Source organism: Paralichthys olivaceus, chromosome 18 (genome assembly GCF_024713975.1).
Source record: "Paralichthys olivaceus isolate ysfri-2021 chromosome 18, ASM2471397v2, whole genome shotgun sequence".
NCBI lineage: Eukaryota > Metazoa > Chordata > Actinopteri > Pleuronectiformes > Paralichthyidae > Paralichthys > Paralichthys olivaceus.
Window position 1 is genome coordinate 8,658,149 of NC_091110.1, and position 21,590 is coordinate 8,679,738.

Genomic DNA, 21,590 nt, shown 5'->3' on the forward strand with positions numbered 1-21,590 from the left:
TAGTCCACATTCTTCAGTTCTCTCAGAAGACTTTACCTCAGACACAGATAGTGTCATCACGGCAGCTTTTACCTGAAGAGCTCCCTGATGAACTGGACAGTGCTGACCGAGCAACAGAAGGCTTTCACCTAAACCAGCTTCTTCCTCTTCAGTTGATCGGTGACCCTCACTTCCCTGCATGTGATCACTCGTGCATCCTTCTTCTCACAAGTGTCGTCTCTGATAAAGGTGTTCTGGTAATATAGGGGCTTAGGTACAGTCTCCTTTAGCTATAGATTGTAAAAGTCCCAAAAACAATAATACATTAAAATACTGTGACTTTTCAGACCCTCAGTGTCTCTAATAAAACGTTTATAAAACTGTCACATATGCACTGATACTCTCTTAAGACCCATAAACACGCTGTGATGTGTTAAATCTGAGCAGTTCTTTTTTTTTTATTCTTAACTTATCATTAAAGGCAAAGACAGGATCATGTATTTAATATTTTTAATACATATTTAAGCAGGAAATCAAGAAATCATACAATCCAAAAAAAAAAAAAAATACTTTACTCTTCTTGGATAAACATGAAAACATTTTGTAAAAAAAGAAATCTGCCAACAGTCTAAGAGGTAGAAAAGATCTAGTTTGCACTCTGTCAGCCTACTGACCCTCTGAATGCCCACAGATGAGTGTCCCAGTGTATTTGTGGCAGTTCTCAAAGCAGCAGCTACAGCAGCTCCTGGTCCGGCCTCTCAGATGTGTGCAGAGAGGTCCACCAGCCGGAAGGCCTCCATGAACTCATTGATGTCGATGCTCCCGTCCTTGTTGAAGTCGATGCTCTGGGCCAGGTCGGCAATGACCTCGTCGCTGATTTCTGTCTTCAGATGCGAGCTCAGGAGCTTCCAGGTCTGACGAAACTCTTCGAAAGAGATCGAACCTGCACGGAGACATGGAATTGATTTTACATATGATTGAGTGCAATTGCGGATTAAAAAAAAATTATGGATCTAGTGGAAATAAATAGGTATGAACAGCTTCTATGTATCTTCAATAGTTGTATTACTAAGACCACTGAGTACTGTTTTCTTCTCTACAGATGTGTAGTATCTGAAGAGTGACAACCACTTGATATATCACTGTGGTAAGACCACATAGAAAAGCAGGGGTGTTATATTCCAGGCCAATGAAACACAGGGATTGTGTATATTCTGCAAGTAGGAAAAGGCAGTGAAAGCCACTGAGGGTGCATTTGACTGACCAGAGTGATCTGTGTCTATGATTCGAAAGATGGTTTCCAGGTTTGAATGGTTCTTGTACATAGTCTCCAGGATGCTGGTGTCAGATATCTGAAAAGAAAAAGACACATTTGTAATGTTATTACAACTCTGTGTGTCAGGGATGGGAAGAAACGATGAGAAACAAATGAAGTAAACACATACACAGATTCCGATAAAATTTGGAAGGCTGACCTCTAGTTTGGGCTCAGTGATGGAGAGCTCCCTTATCCACTGCTGGTAGTCTACCATGCTGTAGTGGGTGCTGCTGACAAGCTGAGGGCGTAGCACCCTCCAGGGTAGACCCAGCTTCAGCACACTCTCTGTGGCACTGGCCCAGTGCCTCAGACTGATCATCCCTGGGACAAGTACCAGAGGAAGGTAATTGTTTCTAAACCACGATTTACATCCTGATACACTGCAATTAGTAATGGACAGACTGTATGCAAAGATGGAGGACAAGACTGGGTCTCGATCGCCGTCTGGTTGCTGGCTACAGAATAAGGTCATAAATCCAAAAGTCCAGACATACAAGTAGAAGTACAGGTACATGTGTTAAAAATGACTCAAGTAAAAGTACTAGCAATGATTAACGTTATTATTATTATGATATTATTATTGCACTGATAGATACAGAATGAGGAAAGCTCTCTGATGCAAAATAAGGAAAATAGCAGAATATTCCCCTTAAATGCATTAAAACAAAAGTAACAAGCCTGATTTGTCAAATATGATGGTTTCTGTCATTTCAGGTAGTTTTAATCACTCTGGTGGTTTTTCATGTGTCCGTTAGTTATTTAATGCGAAACATCATCATTGACAGCTAAGACTCATGATTGGTTGAGCACGTGTATCAACAGGACTTTTAAAACGGTTCGATTCCCCTGATCACTTCTCATACTCTCGCTCCAAATACACAAGATATCCAGGATATTTGGCTAGTGGGATGTAGTGCGTTGTACATCTTTATATACAGTCTATAGTAATGACAAAGTACTCCTATGTTTTATATCAGGGTGTTAAAATAAATCTGCCGCTCAGTGTATTGCACCTGTGTTGTTAGGATCAAACTCCTGGAAGGCACTGATGAGATCTGACTTATGCACAAACAGTTGTTCCCTCAGAGCTCTCAGGGCTGATCTCTCCGTCCACCCGACACTGACAAAGACCATAAGATAAAAAAACATCTGAATTAAACTGTATAACTTGGAACACCTGGGAAATAAACAGTTTAATCCTAATCTTTACCTTTGTCTCAGGGTGAGTTCTCTGCACGCTCGGCTGGCCTGGTACTGAATGAAGTGTGGGACCAGATCTGGGCCCATTCTGATGTAGGCCCCTCTGTTGCTGCCCACCTCATAGTAGTTAGATGCCGAAAATATAGTCAGCACCTGGATGCATCCGAAGACTCTTGGTAAATATTATCTTATTAACAGTAGCAGCAGTAAGTACTTTTCTATCCCTCTAAAATCAGTGAGCTATGTGACTGTTTGTGTTCACCCTGCGGTTGTGGCAGAACTCGTAGCCGTCCTGTTTGCACTCGTGGGAGCGGATGAGGAGCTGCAGGTTGTGTCTTCCCAGCACCTCCTCAGTGACGTCTGGACCCCAGTAGCAGCCTCCACCTCGCACCTCATTGGGAACGCAGCCATTTTGGGGCATGGGGTCACTCCACAACAAGTCCACTATCTGGGTGGATGAATCAGACATGGTGCAAACACTGTAGGTTTCAAATCACTCGGTGAAGGACTGTCAAGAATGGTTTCCATCAACTAAAACAAAAACTGCCACGGAGATTGATCTTTTCCATCACTTACCTGTTTCCACTCATGCTCGTCTGTCTGTGCTGTCGCTCCGCACTCTGGGTCAGAGTCAGACCTCTGCAGCTCACCATAGGACTGGTCAAACCCAGCCAACCTGCGCCTCCTCTTTAGCTCCTCCTCCACGGACCAACTGTGCTGACAGCTAGTTGGCAGGTTGTGCAGCGAGCGGCGAGATAGGTTATACCTCTGAGGTGGCGGCGAGCTGTGGTGGGTAAGAGAGCACACTCGACGCCGGGCTTCCACTGGACCACTGGCCTCTGTGTCATTTACTGCATAATGGGTCGTCTTCGGAGGCCTGAGGGCCGACACGTACTGCACAAATTCAAAAAGACACAGCTTGAACACTAACATTTCAGTCTGGGAAATTTCCTGATAATATCTTTAGATTTGCCACAAAAAAAAATTTTAAAGGAGAAATACTAATATTCAGGTTCATCATTTGAATGTTTCATCACTTCAGTTTCTTCAAACTGTTCATCGCTGCAGCTCCTTTTTTCAGCCTCTGTCTGAAACACTCCTGTCTATTTAAAGCCCCCCCCTCACCCAGAAGAAAAAACATACAGTATGTCTCCTTAATTGATGCCGAAGTCCTCTCTTACTTTGTGTCTGTCCACTCTGGCTATCGTGTCGAGGTCTGTCGTGTCAGAGATCCCTCCGTGTACTACCAGCACCTTATGATCAATCACTGTGGCCAGGGGCAGCCAGCTGAAGATCTTCTGGAGAAGCTTCAGGATCTTCTTGCCATGCACCTGCAGACCAAGTCCAGCTCATGACATCTTACAGTTATAGGAATTATTATCATTAACTCAATATCTTATTCCCGTGTTTTTAGCAATGCAGCTCCTGGTTGATTATGTTGGTTTGTCAGTCCACCACTTTGGTCAAGACTGAAACATCTTAACAGTCAATGGTTGCCATGAAGTTTCAGTCGATCTCTGAATTGCAATAGCTTTGGTGATGCTCAGACCTGTCCTCAGCTGTACTTTGTGGTTAGTACAAATCAGGATATCTTAGCATGCTGGCACAAGAATAAAATGGTAAATATGGCAAATATTATACCTGCATATATTTACAGCCTAACAGAGATACTAGCATGGTTCTATAATTTTAGTCTAATGGCCATACAAATATCAAAACCAACAATGGACTAAAATTATTACTTTATTACTGAAGTAAAGGATAAATAGTTTTTCAACCACTGAGAACAGGGTGATGTCCTGAAAGGGTTAAAGCAAAATGCATAAGACCTACCCTGTATTTGCAGAGAACTTCTTTAGTGAAACCATATCTGGAGAAACAAAATAAGAAGATTAGTTTATTCATCAGCTGTAGGTTGAATATAAACAGAATGCTAGGTGTATAAAGTTCTATGGAGCAATACTCAGGTTAGGGAAAGGTCCCTTAATCCAAAATCAAACTCTCACTATGCAAAACCATTAATGCAAATGCTCCAGGCAGAATAAATAGGATTGAGACTAAGGAAGCAAACTGAGAGGCATGTCCTCCGCACCTCATGTTAACAATGTGGTCCTCGTGGTTCCCTCTGTTCAGGTGCACATCATTGGGGTAGACCAGCAGGAACCCAAACAGGATGAGCAGGATCTCTAAGGAGTTTTTGCCCCGATCCACAAAGTCTCCATTGAAGACATACGGTTTCTCGGACGACGGCAAACCATTCTGGACAGATCAAGTTCAAGGTACTTATAAACGTGAACATCGCTCACTGACAATGTGGTGATTTGCCTCCTGTGAATACCTTATAGAATATCAACAGCAGGTCCTCCAGGTGCCCGTGCAAGTCTCCTGGGGAGGAATGAAGAAAGTGTTGATAATCAAAGGAATGTATGACAAAAAACAGGAGCAGAGTGTGTCCACGGAGGGTCTGCTGCTGTGTACCACATATGGTTATCTCCTTTGTATGGCAGGTGGAGACATGACTGATGTTTGTAAGGATTCTCAGAAGTCTCCAGGTCTCTCCAAGAAGCTGCAGAACATAGCGAGCATGGAGCAGCTACTGGGGGAAAAAAATCAAATATGAATAAACATTGCCAAAGAGAGAGGCAGATAGGTTTCTGTTTCTGATTTCAAAGCTGCCATGAGTGAGCTTTCTGTGCTGTGTGCCTACTTGTTTGTGCTTGAAGGCCTCCACCAGCTTCGACACCCCACAGAAGGTCATGGGGAAGGTCAGGTGGGGGCCGGCGTAGCTGTTGGGCACCTCAACGCTCTCGCAGCAGAAATACCTTTCCCACTCTGCCTGGTGGCAGATTTCATTCTCGCGAAAGATGTGAGATATCAGGTTTCCTGTGTTAAAAAGCCCGAGAGGGGAGAGCGAGGGAAGATAGGTTCAGTTGCGGCGAGGGAAAGGCACTTGTTTGTCCTCAGCAGGGGAGTGGAGCACGTAAACTCGGATTATCTCACTTTCATAATCTGATGAAATGTCAGTGAATTAAAACAGGAGCTGAGATGTTCATTGTCTTACTCTCACTGCTGGCTGGGGTGAAGTGCTGCATCAGGAAGCCAAAGAAATTGTAGAGCTGCAGGAGAAGATGAGAGAAAATCATTTAAAAAAAAGGATTCACAGTGGAAAAGAAACAGAGTCAGAAGCTGCATGGACAGCAGCTGTGTGGGGCTGTGTACTTCAGGCTCAATGCTAAAATTAGCATGTAAACATGTGCTCTTGTGCATGTCCCAGAGGAACAATTTTCTATATTTCTCATGACAATCATCTTTTTATGAAACACACATTGATCTTACATTTTGATTTACTTTGGTGCAGTAATAGAACAAACAATAGTTAGACATTAATGTGGTGTGGTGAAGAAAACAATCGCCGCCTCAGGAAATCCTGAGGTATCCATGAACATCTGTAATCAATTTCATCACAGTCCGTCCACGAATTGTTGAGACATTTTATTAGGAACAAAAAAAAATGTATACCATGAATGTTTGTACTGAACTTTAAGCCCGTTTATTACAAGAGGAATTTAAAAACTTGACATATCTTTCCGATAAAGAGTCATCACCAAAGTGATTTATCCACCATGGACTCTGAGTTTCATCGCAGTCTATCAAATATTTCACACACGTCAACTACATAGTAGTGCTAGATGGAAGGTCAATGGATCACCACACACATTATGATCAATCCTCTGGAGACCATGAATGAATCATGGCACTCCATCCTGTAGTTGTTGAGATATTTTCTGGTGAACGGACATATATTTCCATCCACTTTTATCCAACACGGCTAAAAAGGCTACATCAAGGCTTAGTTAATATTACTTATGTGCAAACCTTAATCTGGTCTTGCTCTCCTGCGTATTCAATCGATTGGAAGATGTTCCACGTGCACCTGCGTCTCACCTCCAGCCGGGCCACGTACTGACGGTACCAGCGCTGGATCAACAGAGCCGCCCTGATTGCTGGGAAAGAGAAGAGGAGAGTCATTACTACTCTTCCTCTGTCATGTCGCGATGCTTTAAATCACTGTGTCAGACTCACCAGTGGCAGCTTCACAGAGCGTCGTAAAATGAATAGAGATTGCAGATGTTATTTGTGTTAACCTGACTTTTTTCTGCAATAAGTTAAAACACAAGTGTAAAGACATGTTGGAATAAAACTGATGTTTACCTGGAACTGAGATGGTCACTAAAAAAGGTAACGACAGACGATTATTTCAATATTCAAGACATTTCTATATAAACTTTGTTTGACTATTCACCAAAATGTTTGTTGATGAAGGGTGCACCTCTGTCACATTTTTTCAGCCGTAGTTCAGATTTTCCCATGCCACATCCCATGACCCTTTGCTGTTTTCACTGTCAAAGACAAAGATACTTTTATATAAGCTATCCAACCTTGAGTTTTGCAACCTGGAAATAATGCCATAATAACAGCAGAACACATTTGTCATTTTATCAATTTTATTTCAGATTTTGATGTTAAAAATGTCTATTTTGAATTCTTATTAGAATTATTGGATTTTGTTCTCACAACATCATTGCAAAAGTATAAATAGAATTATTTGTTTTGTCTAAAAAATTGTTACCATATCAGAACGTCCTTACCTTCCCTCGCTACATTTCTTTCATTCCTTCCTCAGACTATTTTCTCCTGCAAATCTTGGACTTTTTCATTTCCCACACACAGCAGCACATGTCCCAGTGTGTGTGAGGTTTCTGTTGCATATTCCGTCCCTGCAGCCACACACTCACAAAAGTCACAAACACACACACACACACAGTGGTGAAAATGCTCATGAGCTCGGACAAACCCCGTGATCACTTAAACAACAAGATGCAAAGTGGATTAGGATTAAAACCTTACTACGCCTGGCATCTACGCTGAATAAACAGATGAGCGCTCTGATAAAGGGCAGCAGCTGCTTTGAAGCAGGTTGTGTTGGCCTGTGTCATCAATGTGACTAATGTGACAACTGCTACTGCCAATGTACTTTCTCTATCTCCATGACCACTAAACACTGATCCTTCTATTTCCAATAAATGCAATCATATGGGTAACAGAAAATATTATTTCAAAACAAATACCTCATATCACGTGCAATCATTGTTTATTTGACTTGTCCATTCTGGACATAGCAGAATACTGAGCTTCAGATGCTTCAGCTGCAGATGCTGATGGTCGTGTTCTGCTTGACCTTGATACTTAACTGTGAGTGTTTGAGGGTTGTTGACATGTCTCAACAGATGGTGGGCATAAGTATCTATCCACAAATACAGTCAGGGAAACAAGTGGATCAGTAATGATGCTCAAAAAAAAGAAAAGAAGGGGAGCAGTTGAAAGCAAAAACTAAGAGAATTGATAGAAATGTATGCAGATAAGATCGAGGTTCAACAGATGGCTGATAACAAAAACATCAGGAACTAGAGCGCATACCTTCGCCAAGGCCCAACAGTCCTCTCATGAAACCACATTTAAATTCAGTAGATCCACATTTTTATTTGGATATGCACCAAATTGCACATACTCATAAATATCCTCGAAACAAACTGCCCCAAAATTAATTGGGTTCTTCCCTAAAGCATACACCTTCCCTCTACACATTTTTGTGGTAATGTCCTGTAGTTTTTGCACAAACTATATTATTTCAATATCATGTGATAAGTAATATCTCATATTACTTACTCCTTTAATCATCACTACCTACTGCCACTTTTGTTTAGTTTCACTGTCTCATGTTACTTGATCATTTTATTCATTTTTTTCTAGGCACTGGTTCTGCATTACCCTGTACACACTATGTTTTTATTTAATTTACAATGCACTTAATATTCTTATTTTTCACTTGTATTTTTAGACTTTTCTTTGTTATACTCAGTGTTCTATTATATCATATATTGTTGATACTGTCATCTTGGAGCAAGCTGGCACAAGGTTATAGTGTGTAGAATTTAGTGACATCTAGTGGTGAAGTTGCATGTTGCAGAACTTGTTGTAGCCTTCAGTTCATTAAAACTCAACAGGTGTTTAGTTTGTCCTGTCTGGGCTACTGTAAAAAAACATGGCGGCCTCCGTAGAGAGGTATTTAAATATAAAGCAACCATTCTAGGGTAAAGAAAACAATTCGTACAATTTAGATGATTAAACTCTAGTGGAAACATGACTAGGATTATTTTATACTGAATTTCTGCCAATAGATCCCTTTCACCTAAATCTTATACACTGAACCTTTAAATAGTAGATGAACAAACAAACAAATTCAAAAAAAAAACAACCTGCTGGTGGTATTTACTGAAATATCTAATAACTAACTAATCCCTGATGCAATATTGAGCTCCAGTTGATAACAGTCTGTGTAATGTAATGCAGCCTTTGGAGACTATGCAATACAAAGTTTTTATTACTGGGCAATTTAGCTATAGTTTTATTTGCATTATTGTTTTAAGATAGTTAGATAATGTAACTCTGCTTTTCTAAAAGTCCTGTTTTTCAACATCAACTCAACCGGTTCCTGTCTGTTAGTTTCCTTTCATTCATTCATTCATTTCTTTGTAATTTTTTATTCTTCAAAATAAATAACTTATATTGTAACTTAAAACATCAGGTTTTACGTTGCTCCCCTTTACTCCTCATGAGCTGATTTGTACCTGTATTATATTGAATTACATTACATTGTAGCTGTCCCTGTTATTTTGTCCCCCTGCTGCACTAATTAAATTCATGCTTCTGTTATACATTTTGAAATGTATCTCTGTAGTAATATTCCCACAACTGAATATCTGTTGTTGCACTATCCTGCTACATTAAACCACATTTTTTTCCTGTAAATCCATATTAGATTAAACATCCATGAGAAGTAGCCATCATCCAAGAACTCCCTGTAAAACTCGCCCATGTGTTTGTGTGTGTTGAAATATACTTCAACAGTGTCGTCTCTGTTGTCTGCTTTGAAAAACATCTGCATCGCGCATCCTCCACAGTCCTTCATTTGTGCATAAAGGCTTTGTGATCCCGCCATGCAGGAGCAGCTGCCGTGTGCTGTGACTCCCCCACTGTGACTCTACAATGAGGAAGTCGTGGGAGAGCTGTTCTACTCAAGGACTGAGCTCATTCATGTTCACTTACAGGAGGGTTAAAGCTGCAGTGTCCCTCAGTGAGGTGCATGTGTGTGTTCACAAACAATATGGCTGAGGATACTATATGTTGTTAAAAGAGTCAACAAAACCCATAAAAAAGTGTAAAAGTCTAATGAAATGTTTAAAAAAGTGTAATTTTTTACACCATTACAACATTTTGACCCTGTATGCGATGCTCAACCCCCAATGTTTTTTTCCCTCTGAAACGACACTTAAAATAAGTTGTAAGTCACTCATATATTCTTTTTAATTGAGAAGAAAACGTCCCTATAAAACTTAATTGGGGTCTTTGGGCCATTTGGGGGTCTGTAGCATACTGCCAGAGGTACGTTTCCTTATTCATCCATCAAAAGGATCATTAAGGAGGTGAAATGATTTATAATACAAGTCTAGTATCTTTCTGAGACATTTCTTTGTATTATTCTCTCACATAAATAAGTGTAAATTGTGAAGGGGGGGGGGGGGGGGTTAGGCTATATCAAACAATTTCAAGGGACACACATGAAAGTGTCCCCAGCATATTTTTTCCAATCTTTGTAGGGGGTCCTTGACCTCTGTCCTAGGTGTGTCCTGGACACATCAGTTTTTAGGAAATATACTCAAATATAAGTATTGAATATATTTGTTGGGGACTATTTTAAGCTGTGGATGACTACACATTTGGTGCATTGGTGAATATTTAGCAGCAGGACAGTACATTAGAAAACTACAGTGCCCATGTTCTTCAAATGGAAATAGCTTGAACTAAGTATATTAACTCAAGTACTGTCCAGTGAGCAGTAGAATGATTGGTTTGTTAGTTGGTTCGTTGATTTATTTAAGGGTAGGATTTACTTCTTGACAAAAAAATTTATAATTTTTCGAGAACTACAACACAAATCTTGGTAAAAGGGACGCGAGGGAGGATTTGCGCAATATATTGTTAATTGTATTTGCTTGTTGAAACAATAATAATTCACCAATGAAGAATTCTAGGAGTGTGCCAGCACCGAGAAGCTGAGCTGATCAAAGACCTGTGGTAGAGAGCCTCACAATGTTGTTGAGACCTGTCAGACATCTTGGGCAAAACTCGACACATATTTGTGATACAATGCCCAGATTTGTTATTGAGGTCACAAAGTGCTTTAGGGTTATAAAGGATTTGACTGTGGAAGAAGAAACTAGTTCTTTGTTTAAGGAAAAGTCCAAATGCAACAATCCAAACTTGTTTGGTTGTACTGGTTGAGCTGGAGCCAGTTTAAACTCCTCCTTAAAATCTAAGTTTTGTGTTTCATAAGCTAAATATATGCATTTTATATAATTAGTGACTATGGCAATCAGATAAATGTAGTGGAGTTAAAATCACAATGTTAACCTGATTCAACTGAGATGTAGATATTTAGAATATTCTTGTTTTCTTATTTAAGCTCTCCAAAAAAGTCAATTGATTGGTTGGTTGGTTGCTGGTTGGTTGGTTGGTTGGTTGTTTTGCTGGTTGGGTAGTTGTTAGCAAGATTATGCACAAACAACAAATTTGTTGGGACCGGGAAGAATCATCGCTCCCTTCAGTGGTCACCAGTGGCTGCCCACAGCTGTTTCAAGACATTAGTACTTGTGTACCATGCTATGAACGGATCTGGCCTAGTCTACATCCTGGACATGGTTAAACCTTACACCCCCCTTACATCTGCCAATTGGCTTGCTGCTCCCTCACTGCAAGCTAGCTACCCAACAAAATCACAAGTGTTTGCTGTCCTGGCTCCTAAATGGTGGAATGAGCTCCCCATTGACACCAGGACAGCAGAAAGTCTAAACATCTTCTGCTGCAGACTAAAGACAAATCTCTTCCAACTTCACCTTGGTCAAGAAGATGATGTCTAATAAACCACCATCAACTCTGGTGTCTACATTTGAAAAAAAAATCTGTTTCGTTGCACTTATATGGTACTTACATGTAGCACTTGTAGTTTGGCTTTGGCTTGAAGCAAACTGTTCTTACTTGATTCTTGTTGTTCTGGTGGTCTCATGCACTTATTGTAAGTTGCCTTGGATAAATGATATGTGATGTAATGTAATACAATCTATAAGAACTAGAGGATTGTTCCGTCTTGGCAGAAGCATGCACTCTACTGAGTGCCATTCTAGTTGAGTTGCATTTGCTCAGATGAGGGTCTGATAGACAGAAAGCTCAGACAATAAAGAGAAGACACTGCCTGGATCTACAAAACACAGCATTGCAGGTTTTGTATCAACTTGTACCTAGCATTGCTGTGGTACTGTTTGCTATTATAGCTTGATATCCAGTGCAGGATTTAAACTGCGTATTATAAAGCTGCATGGAAAAGTTTTAGTCTCACACAATTTTTGGCCTCTGTGAGAAGAAGAGAGAACACTTCAGGACTTGAAGTTATCATTCCTCACATGACTCATGGTCCACACTGGCTCACATAACTTTCATCGCTGCCAGGCCTTTTTCTTTTTTTCCTGACTTTCATTTGAATCACCTGCAACACTCATAACTTAATGTTGTACATTTCTTTCTTCCAGGTCCCGTCCTTGAATAACAACTGTAGAGGAATAATATTGTTAATTTATTTATCAGGGGAGATTTCTGCCTTTAATATCAGGCCAAAAAAAGGGAGTTGTGATAGAGACTGATAACGACACATGTGCAGAAATGAATGGACGGCTTGTGTTTCATAGTTTTGAGGCCTTTTCATGAAAACGTGCAAAATGTTCTCTGTTGACTTTGTGGGATTCTCTGGATTTGTTCCTCTTCTTTCAGCCATGATTTCAGATGTGTTTGTGTCCTGTGCTGTCTCTGAATGTAGATTTGGGCCAATTGGAGGGTCAGATATTCAATTCAAACCCACACAGCTTTATTTAAAATTCAAAGATAACAAATATATCAGAATGACAAGACATCCAGAATTATCTTGTCGCGCAGGAGTTTAGCACATGTTTTGGTTTGGAACACATAATGCTTTAATGCAGAGCATTTAGGTCAAGACACAGAGAATATATTACAAGCTCAATCATACTGATATTGATGAATACGATGATTTTAACAACCTTAAAGCCTCAGTACATAACGGGCATCAGAATGGGAAAACTGTATGTTAAAAGGAATATGGTAAACCAGTGGAACACAAGCTTTAGAATGTATTTATTTGTGGATCTATTGTTATACTATAACAAGTGTAATGTGGTTTGAAACGTCCTCATGGTTTCCCTATATATCTGTTTTGTTTTGTTTTCTTCTCCACCCTCATTGCTGAGTGTATTAACCTCTCTTTCTCTCCTGGATCATCCTCCTCTTCTCTTTCACACAGAACAGGGGGACAAGAAGACAACAATGTTAAGTATCTCAAGGCCAAGCTGGGGTGCCGGAAGATAAAAACCCAGGTTCCCAGGCCCTGACGAACAATACGTTGTGCAGCATCCTCATCTCCTCACTCCTATCTCCAGCCTCTGACCAGACGGACAGAACCATCAGCAGGCAGCCTCCTTTGTCTGACTCGAAAAGCCATTGCACCCAGCTCGTCCACCATGTCGTTTGCGTTCACCGTCTCGGTAATGCTTCTGGGCTCTTCGGTCGTGATTGCATTTGTCTTGCAGCCATCCAATGAAGAACCTGCAACCTCTGCCATCTCTGCAATCAGGTCAGTATCACACTTGTTTACACACTGTATAGAATGATTTGAGGCCATGCAGTGTCTTTATATTGTAGAGACCTTTTAGTTTATCCAGGGAACATTGAAAACAGCCTTACTCAATATGATCCAAAAGAAATTATGAAACATTTTATCAGGTCAGAGAAGTCATTTCAAACAGCTGCATGTTGATGCATGTATTATGAGGTGTTCACATGCATCAAGTGAAATACAATATTCTGTGTGTAATTCAGGCCCCACTGACCATCCGGTTGACTAAGGACAATGTTATATGTTTGATATTTTTATATTTCCATGTGTTTCTGTGCAATCTATTTTAATATGTGATATTTAAATGTGATGTACAGGTGCCATGGTGAGTCATTGCAGTCCATCAGGAAGAGTCTCCTAAGAGCTCTCAACCTCGAGGCCGAGCCTCGGCTTCCTGCTGGTGGGCTGCATGCTGTCAGAGAGCAATGGAAGAGCACCATTTCTCACAGAGCCAATGTTGCTGCAGGTGAATGGAATCCTGCATTCATGATGGCCACTAAACATATCGTACATTTCCAACTTGTGCCTCTTTTTTCATGTTGTTTCAGCTGCAGCAGCGCCTTACTCACCAGTTGGAGAAAACAGTCTGAGGTGCTGCTCCGTGGCCTCTGAGATCTCCATGAAAGGTAGGAATGCAATGTGTGTGGATGTTTGAGTGTAGTGCTGACATACAACTTAAATATGAAAAATATAATAACATATAATATATCAATTCTTGTCTTTGGTATAGATCTGGGCTGGGACAACTGGGTGATCCATCCCTCCAGCCTCACCATCGTTCAGTGTGCACTCTGCAACCCTGAGATGAACACTGTGCAATGTCCATCATCCCAAACCAATGTCCAGGAGGCCTCAGAGGTATAATTCTTTAAGACTTATAGTGGCTTAAGTGCTTAAATAGTGAAATAAGTGAAGACCTGAATAAGTATTATTGTGTGAAATAAGTTACAAACCCCATTATTTTCATGTTGCACTAGTGCTCATGTGTGTATAACAAGTATATACACACAACAAGTAAATATGTAAATATATATTGATTCAAATCAAACTGTTTTATTTGCATTTCGTCAAATCACATTTTATGTTAGTTTGAGGCATTTTACAGCAGGGTCGGGTAGAAAAGGGGAAATGGGGGAAGAGGAGACTGAATAGGAACAGTGGAGAAAGATAGAAAGAAAGAAAAAGCTGTGTGACTGTTTGTGTGTGACTCACCAGTACATTTAAACTGGTATATTACTCTGTTATAACTAAGTACATGAGTCTAAGAATGGTTACTTTCTACTTTCTACTACTGTCCCTGAACAGCTGGTTGCAGAGTTATCTGTGTGTGTATGTGTGTGTGTGTGTGCCTGTGTTTGTGTGTGTGTGTGTGTGTGTGTGTGTGTGTGTGTGTGTGTGTGTGTGTGTGTTGTCATTAGTCATGCCTGGCTTCTCCTCACTAGCACCCTTAGTGACTCAGCATCATTGGGCTAATGTTTTTGCAAGACCACATTTGTAATTCAGTATTGGCCTAAATATTGGTCTTATTCATCTTTTTATTTATTTTTTTGCATGTAATACACTTGATTATTCTTTTTTTAAGTTACAGTAAATGTCTTTTATTTCATTGATTGTCTTAAATAAACTGTATATCTGGACAGTTTCTTCACTCTATATATCAAACCATGTCACGATGGCTGACTCCTCCTCCTCTCTTTGTCTGTTCTGCAGGTCCAGACGCCATGTTGTCAGCCCAGCTCCCAGGAAATGGTGCCCGTCGTCTACGTGGATGAGTCCAGCACAGTCATCATTTCCTCCGTGCAGCTGACCCGCAGCTGCGGCTGTGGACCCGGAGATGTCCAGCAGGCCAACAGAGAGTAAAATTGGTTTCCTGTATCATCTGTGAGCCACTTGGCACGTAAACAAAATATGCAGAGATTTAGAAGTAGATAATACCTCTACGTGCAGGCCTGTCTTCTCTAACAAACACTTATGTTGCTCTTTCAACAATGAGCGTGGGAACCTAGGTTTTGCATTCCTGTTTCTCTGCTGTTGCCAGAAAAGAAGGATACAAGGGGTAGCACAGATTTGTTGAGTCATTTGACCACAATATGTATCACAATTATATGCTCTTTTAATGGCAGTGGTGAGAGAATGGAACTATTGAGCTTGATCACTGTTTTCAAATTACAATCTATGTTTATGTGATACTGTTTTTAAACTAGTTACCAGTTAGACTTTGCATGTCAATAAAAAAGAGCATTTCTGTCGATGAATCCAAGTATTTCTCTTGCAACAAGTTAGAAACAGTGGTGTGAAATGCAGCTGACACCAGTTTATCTTTTTATACAGGTCATGAGTCCACAGAGCTATTTATAGTTGCTAACTGTCACCAAGTGTTCCCTTCAAAAATCTGAGATGGTCCGGAGCCAAATCCTCTCTCTGATCTGTTTTCCTCTCATGGAAAACAATTCCATTTAATCCTGACAGGCCGAAAAGAGTTAAAAGTGCTAAATAAAATACAGGCTCGTAATTTTGAGGCTTAGTCATTTTGCAAAGAGATTAACAAGAGAAGATTGTCTCCTAAAAGTCTGGGTGAATGATTTACAGCTGTTTTGTACTTTTCCACAAACTTCCATTTGCCTTGTTCTATCTTCCTGTTTCTGCAGAAAAGATAAAGAGGACAATGCTGCCCCCTCCAAGAAATACTGTGACAATTAACACATTATTATCGTACTTTTTTTTTTTTACAACAAAACAAAGTTGTTTTGTATCATGTTGTGAGCAAAGAAAAATCTGAATTTAATAATGATAATTACAACAAAGTGTAAAAAATGCATTTCAATTTTTCACATTGTATTGCTTTACTATGATCTGTAATTTGGAAAAACAAAAATCATTAATTATTTATTATAATAATAATGATACTCAAAAGTGTAATTCAAATTTAACACAATTTTATATACAGTTTTTAACGGCTCACTTCTCATGGTTATTGGTTATAGTTCTCAGTTGTTTGCTTGTATTCTCCCACTCACTTCACCAAGTTACCTCACCTCATCACTTTTTCAAGTATTGTTTTTTTTATATGAGTGAGCTGCTACGTCACCTATACTTAATCATTTCACTTAGATCGAATGCAAAATGTTTTATTGTGCTTATGCCACTGATTTATCATCTTAATCATTTGCACAAAGTCAATGATTTCTCTCTTGCATTTTTTGATTAAATGAATACATTTTGAAATCAACAGACTTTTTTTCTTGGTTTCCAGCTTTATTTTGAGTTTTTGTGCAATCATTTCCTTATGACAGTAATTTGGGATTTCATGCCTGGCTGACGGTTATATGTCAAGTCCAGAGGGAGGGATATCGCAGAGGAGAAAATGTTGGCACTGAAAACCAGGCGTTGTTCAGGGGAAGAGAAACATGTTGCGCACTTTTGACAAGCCTTCAACATTCTTCAGTTGCTGTGTGTGCGTTTGTACTCTGGACATTTATAAATCTCCCCCTGGCTGCAGTGGAGCCCTAACTAATGATTCTCAAGTTTACGGAAAAAAAACAACAGATCTAAGCAAGGACAACAGGATTTGGGCCTGGAGCTCAGCATTGCCAGCAGACAAAATGTCAAAATATCTCACTGTGTGGATGTGTGTCGGTGTTATGTCCACACTTCTGCTGAGTGTGCGGGCAGTCCAATGTTCAGAGACGGACACACAGCTGAGACTGAGACCAAGACCGAGCTCCAGCGTGGTGACACAGCTGACCAACTGTTTATTGGAGTGCACCGGGATGATATACTACAAAAAAGTGCAACTTCAGGACAATCACAACATACGGCTTAAAGACTCCACAGAAGGTAAGGAGACATTTTCATTGAAGGTTTGCTGCAAAATAAAATCTCTTAAAATAAACCTGTTCTAAAAATAACCAGCACTCAGTGTTGAGACATTAAAATGGTTCATTCTCTTATGTCAGTGACTGACTGACATTGGCCTGTGTTTTGTTAGTCTGTATATGTAAGGATCTGCTGCGTGTAGGCCTTCACACTGTATATCATCTCTTCCCAGGAGACCTCGGGGAATACTGCTGGTCTAAGGAGCTCAAGTGCACCCTTGGGGAGAGCTTTCAGCGTGCCTATGTGGTGCTGCCCGTGGATATATCTGCTGTTGGACACGAGCAGCTGGAAGTCAAAGTCACTGCCCCCATTGCCACCAAACTGCACCTACACAGCAGCCCCACCACAGTCGCAGAGAACTGCGGCCTGCGTTACGACGTCACAGAGCACTTCAGCACAGGGGAGTCAGAGACATCGTTCTGTGTCAGGGTCAGCACCCAGGAAGACGTCCTGGGGGACAGCGTTCTCAAATGTCCTCCCTATCTGGTCACCTTCTGGCAGAGAAGTCCAAACCAGTCCAACCAATGATATCTAAAACATCAGTGGAATAAGTTCTCAGAACTTTTATTAAAAGTACTACTGCATTAAATTGTTACTTAGGTACAGGTATATAAGTACAATCAAGAAAGTGTACTTTAAGTGTTAAAAGCCCCTATGACTGATATGCTTTTATATGATGTAATTTTTAGATTATGAATTAAGGTGTAAGTAGTTTGTTGAGGTTAAGTTGATTTTTAATAATTGCATATAAGGCTGCAACTAATAATGATTGTCATCATGTATAAATTTCCCTGTTATTTTGCTAATTGATTAATTGTTTTTTCCAATTTAGAAAACATCACAAATACCACAATACCATTGTCCAAATCTAAGAATTATTCTAAAAATTATTCCAAACATTATTAAACGTAAAAGCAGTAAATTCTCACATCTGCAACTGACAAAATCGGCATTATAGAATGAACAATGACACAATTTTAATAAAAAATAGTTGGCATTGAATTTTGGGGTAAAAACTAAATATTTCTTAATAATATAAAGTATCATAATGACGAAATGTAGTATTTAAGCAACAAATACCTTAAATTTGTACTTGAGCACAGTACTCGAGTAAAATAACTTATAGTTATAGTTATAGTTACATTCCACCTGTTAACGACATGGTTACCTGAATACTGGTTGGCAGTGAGGTTGATTCAACATGGTTTATATAAGCTTTTAACTTAATTATAACTGCATCTAAATATGTTAAAGTTCTATTTACATTATAACCACGACAAACAATAGTGTGTAACTAATTCATTATAATTTACCACTAGCTGACACATATCGTTACACACAGTTATTGGTAAATCGATGCAGGATCAGAATGTAATTTATTGAAATGCTACTTTAGCTTTGTTCTCCGTTGCACTTGGCTCGAGAATAAGTCAGACATTGAAAGTGCTTTTATGATTTCTGCAGCACAAGTGATAAGAAACTGATAATGGGCTCTTTTGAGGTTTGTTTTTGTATAGGTTCAATTTGAACTTTTCCTCTTTACATTGTTCTGTGTGACAGATTTTTATTGACAAAGGATGTTTTTTTATATTAACTTTATGGACACGATGCAGTAATATGTAGCTTATTTGGGGATTCTTAGGATAAATGTAACTGTTGAACTTAATACTGGAGAAAATCTCTGTACCCATGATGCAAATTTCAAATACTATCATGCACATCATTTTGCATTTATCCTTTTTTTGTCAACATTAACTTTCTTTAATGTGGTATACTGACAAAGATGTTTTGGAGTCAGAGTAAATTATATTTTGTCTGTTTTAGTTTCCTTTATGTGATGTGTAAAAGGTTGTTCTAGTTTTAGAAAGTCCTTTTTTGAGACAGCAGATGTGGATCACTTTGCATACGTGGGTCTATGTCACAGACAAATAGATGTTTATCAGAAAAGGAATTGTCAGTGTTCTGTTAGATGTTTTCACTGGCAACAAGAGTGATGCAAAGGTTCCCTGTTAAATTAAGAATGTAAGTATGAGATGTTAATAGTTGTAGGTGTCCATGGAAACTTTATTTTCCTTTTCACACTACATGTTTATTTTGTGTCAGTGTTATAATTATTAAAAGATTACATTACAACTAATGCTAACTCGATTCCCATTACAATTAACTGCACAAACATGTTTGGACAAATTGTGTTGGATTCTTCTGAGATATATAGTATTATTATATTTGGAATACTACTAGTATATAATATCTATCAGTATCCTGTATGTGTTTGTTTGATTACTGTTGTCACTGTCACATGTACAGTATATTAGCCTGTGTCACTGTGTGTTAACCTGGTTGTGATGAATGTGTGGTCAAAATGAAAGCATGGAGTACCTTTTATGTAAAGTAATGGAAATACAGAAATATTGTACTAGACACTGTCCAACCACTGGATGGCAAACTAGTCATAGGGCAATATTGTGTGTGTGTGTGTGTGTGTGTGTGTGTGTACAACCAGTGTTGTGTATTGTGTCAAACACTAGAAGGGTCCAGTTTTTGGTGTGTATGCAGTGGACAACCACAACTTATGATGTAATCATTAAAGCCAAATATGTTAGGGAACTAATATAATTTCTAATATAAATTAATCTCCAGAATATGAGCAAAACCCTGATGGGAATAAAAACCAGGATATTAATGAGCATGTAAAAATACTCCCTATTGCATATGTTTGACTCTGAAACATCTTTTAAATAGTCACAGAAATCATATATTATGTATAATCCTATACTTTCAGGCTAGTACACTTACATCGGCACATCTATGATATAACAGTATCATATTCAGCTATCCTTAGCCTATGCTCAGGTCTAAATGAAGGAAGATGGTGTTGGTATGTTCTGTTGGCAGACGCTCCGGAGCTGTGTAACATAACCACTCATGAGTGTCCAGTAACTGACCCTCATCCACAGCCTGTGATCCAAGAACAGCTACACGAGGACACGCAAGCTAAGTGATTTTTCAACCACAGACCAAAGTATTTTCTGATTTTGTTGATAAGCTTTAAATGATTTCTGGGTGCAGGTCAAGTAGAGCTGGTCATCAAATCTGGTACCACAATGTGTCAGGAAACGTGAGGCCTGCTGCGATATGTTTGGTCAGGAGATTGAATCCCTGCTGGTTTCATCAGACCTGTGAATATATGAGACACTGACAACCAGTAAAATTGTTGGGATTGAGGTTTTGTAAATGCTAAATTAAAGAATTTTTTGTGACCAAGTATTTATATATTTTTTGTTTGTTTTTGATTTATTTTTGGAGGAAACAATTCATGTAAAAGTGCCATAACTTGAATTAATCCCATAAACCTTTTGTACATTGCTTTGGTTTGAAGCAAAATAACCAAAAATAAATAAGCACATCTTCAATGTTACATATAAGCGTATACTCAGGATATGACCCAAAATAAATAAAATCACTGATATTTGTTTTATTATATTTGGTGGCATTATTTAAATCAAAATCACCTTAGTTATGATCTGTCAGTTGATACAAATTATTTTTTACATGAAGATCACAGTGTCGGGTATCGACTACCAGTAACTTAAATTTGCTTTGAATTAAGTTCATTCTCAATCAGTGACAATGAACATTTTAATATCAGTGCATATCTGCAAACAGGGCCACTGATATCAATATGTCTATGACTGGTCGATATTTGTAGGTTATATATACATACTATAAATATACTTTTTAGGCTGGTTGCAGTAAGAATCTGAATCTGAATCCACACAAGGAAGTGCCACTCTATCACATTTTCTTTCAAGGTTTGTATTATTTAGATTTTTACATTTTTAAGACTAAAAATGAAAACTTCTATCTGTTGCAGGTAAAAGTCAAGCCCTGATCAAGGTGCTTTTCAAATGATGTTCAGACTGAGACAAGTGGGACAGTGATGGGTTTAAACTGAGACAGTGATGGGGACAGACTGAGAGACACTGATGGATTTAAACTGAGACAGTGATGGGGACAGACTGAGAGACACTGATGGATTTAAATTGAGACAGTGATGGGGACAGACTGAGAGACACTGATGGATTTAAACTGAGACAGTAGGGATAGTGATGGGGACAGACTGAGACAGTTATGGCTTTAGACTCAGACAGTGATGGGGACAGACTGAGCGACACTGAGACAATGATGGGGACAGACTGAGACAGACTAAGATAGTGATGGGGACAGAAGGGGACAGTGATGGGGACAGACTGAGCGACACTGAGACAGTGATGGAGACAGACTGAGACAGACTGAGACAGACTAAGATAGTGATGGGGACAGAAGGGGACAGTGATGGGGACAGAAGGGGGACAG

At 39.4% G+C, this 21,590-nt stretch overlaps 3 protein-coding genes across 5 annotated transcripts; 2 read left to right on the top strand and 1 right to left on the bottom strand.

The window, feature by feature from the left end:
* Positions 1–137: 137 nt before the first annotated feature.
* On the bottom strand, positions 138–7,286 carry ppef2b (protein phosphatase with EF-hand domain 2b). 3 transcript variants are annotated; one of them, XR_011239085.1, is made up of 18 exons: positions 7,147–7,286; positions 6,828–6,897; positions 6,581–6,727; positions 6,374–6,501; positions 5,559–5,613; positions 5,205–5,380; positions 4,836–5,090; positions 4,590–4,756; positions 4,331–4,367; positions 3,679–3,828; positions 3,074–3,391; positions 2,760–2,945; positions 2,508–2,650; positions 2,311–2,417; positions 1,455–1,618; positions 1,244–1,331; positions 654–922; positions 138–269 (listed from the first exon to the last, which is right to left on the bottom strand). XR_011239085.1 is itself a non-coding variant. In XM_069513246.1 (18 exons), exons 2-18 carry the CDS (start codon positions 6,877–6,879, stop codon positions 738–740), a joined length of 2,265 nt encoding a protein of 754 aa, XP_069369347.1. In that variant the 5' UTR covers positions 6,880–6,897; positions 7,147–7,286; the 3' UTR covers positions 596–737. The 3 variants fall into 3 exon arrangements, 2 of the variants coding, with proteins under 2 accessions (XP_069369347.1, XP_069369346.1); XM_069513246.1 differs by lacking the exon at positions 138–269 and having other exon boundaries at positions 596–922; positions 4,836–4,882; positions 4,976–5,090; XM_069513245.1 differs by lacking the exon at positions 138–269 and having other exon boundaries at positions 596–922.
* A 5,610-nt stretch (positions 7,287–12,896) lies between these two features.
* On the top strand, positions 12,897–16,591 carry gsdf (gonadal somatic cell derived factor). Its single transcript, XM_020081801.2, has 5 exons — positions 12,897–13,316; positions 13,676–13,824; positions 13,907–13,984; positions 14,089–14,216; positions 15,069–16,591. The coding sequence occupies exons 1-5, from the start codon at positions 13,204–13,206 to the stop codon at positions 15,216–15,218; spliced, it is 618 nt and encodes a 205-aa protein (XP_019937360.2). The 5' UTR covers positions 12,897–13,203; the 3' UTR covers positions 15,219–16,591.
* A 112-nt stretch (positions 16,592–16,703) lies between these two features.
* LOC138405368 (uncharacterized) lies at positions 16,704–19,377 on the top strand. The gene is made up of 2 exons (XM_069513308.1): positions 16,704–17,195; positions 17,407–19,377. The coding sequence occupies exons 1-2, from the start codon at positions 16,766–16,768 to the stop codon at positions 17,760–17,762; spliced, it is 786 nt and encodes a 261-aa protein (XP_069369409.1). The 5' UTR covers positions 16,704–16,765; the 3' UTR covers positions 17,763–19,377.
* The last annotated feature ends 2,213 nt before the right edge of the window (positions 19,378–21,590 follow it).

What these genes read in the sequence shown, in the direction of transcription:
- ppef2b (XM_069513245.1), bottom strand. Translation starts at nt 6,879, where the DNA reads ATGGGATGTGGCATGGGAAAATCTGAACTACGGCTGAAAAAATGTGAC. An exon ending in GAGAGCAAGACCAGATTAAG is followed by an intron (nt 5,614 to 6,373) that starts GTTTGCACATAA and finishes CTTCTCCTGCAG; the next exon opens with CTCTACAATTTCTTTGGCTT. An exon ending in GACCACATTGTTAACATGAG is followed by an intron (nt 4,368 to 4,589) that starts GTGCGGAGGACA and finishes TTGTTTCTCCAG; the next exon opens with ATATGGTTTCACTAAAGAAG.
- gsdf (XM_020081801.2), top strand. Translation starts at nt 13,204, where the DNA reads ATGTCGTTTGCGTTCACCGTCTCGGTAATGCTTCTGGGCTCTTCGGTC. An exon ending in CTCTGAGATCTCCATGAAAG is followed by an intron (nt 13,985 to 14,088) that starts GTAGGAATGCAA and finishes TCTTTGGTATAG; the next exon opens with ATCTGGGCTGGGACAACTGG. An exon ending in ATGTCCAGGAGGCCTCAGAG is followed by an intron (nt 14,217 to 15,068) that starts GTATAATTCTTT and finishes TCTGTTCTGCAG; the next exon opens with GTCCAGACGCCATGTTGTCA.
- LOC138405368 (XM_069513308.1), top strand. Translation starts at nt 16,766, where the DNA reads ATGTTGCGCACTTTTGACAAGCCTTCAACATTCTTCAGTTGCTGTGTG. An exon ending in GCTTAAAGACTCCACAGAAG is followed by an intron (nt 17,196 to 17,406) that starts GTAAGGAGACAT and finishes ATCTCTTCCCAG; the next exon opens with GAGACCTCGGGGAATACTGC.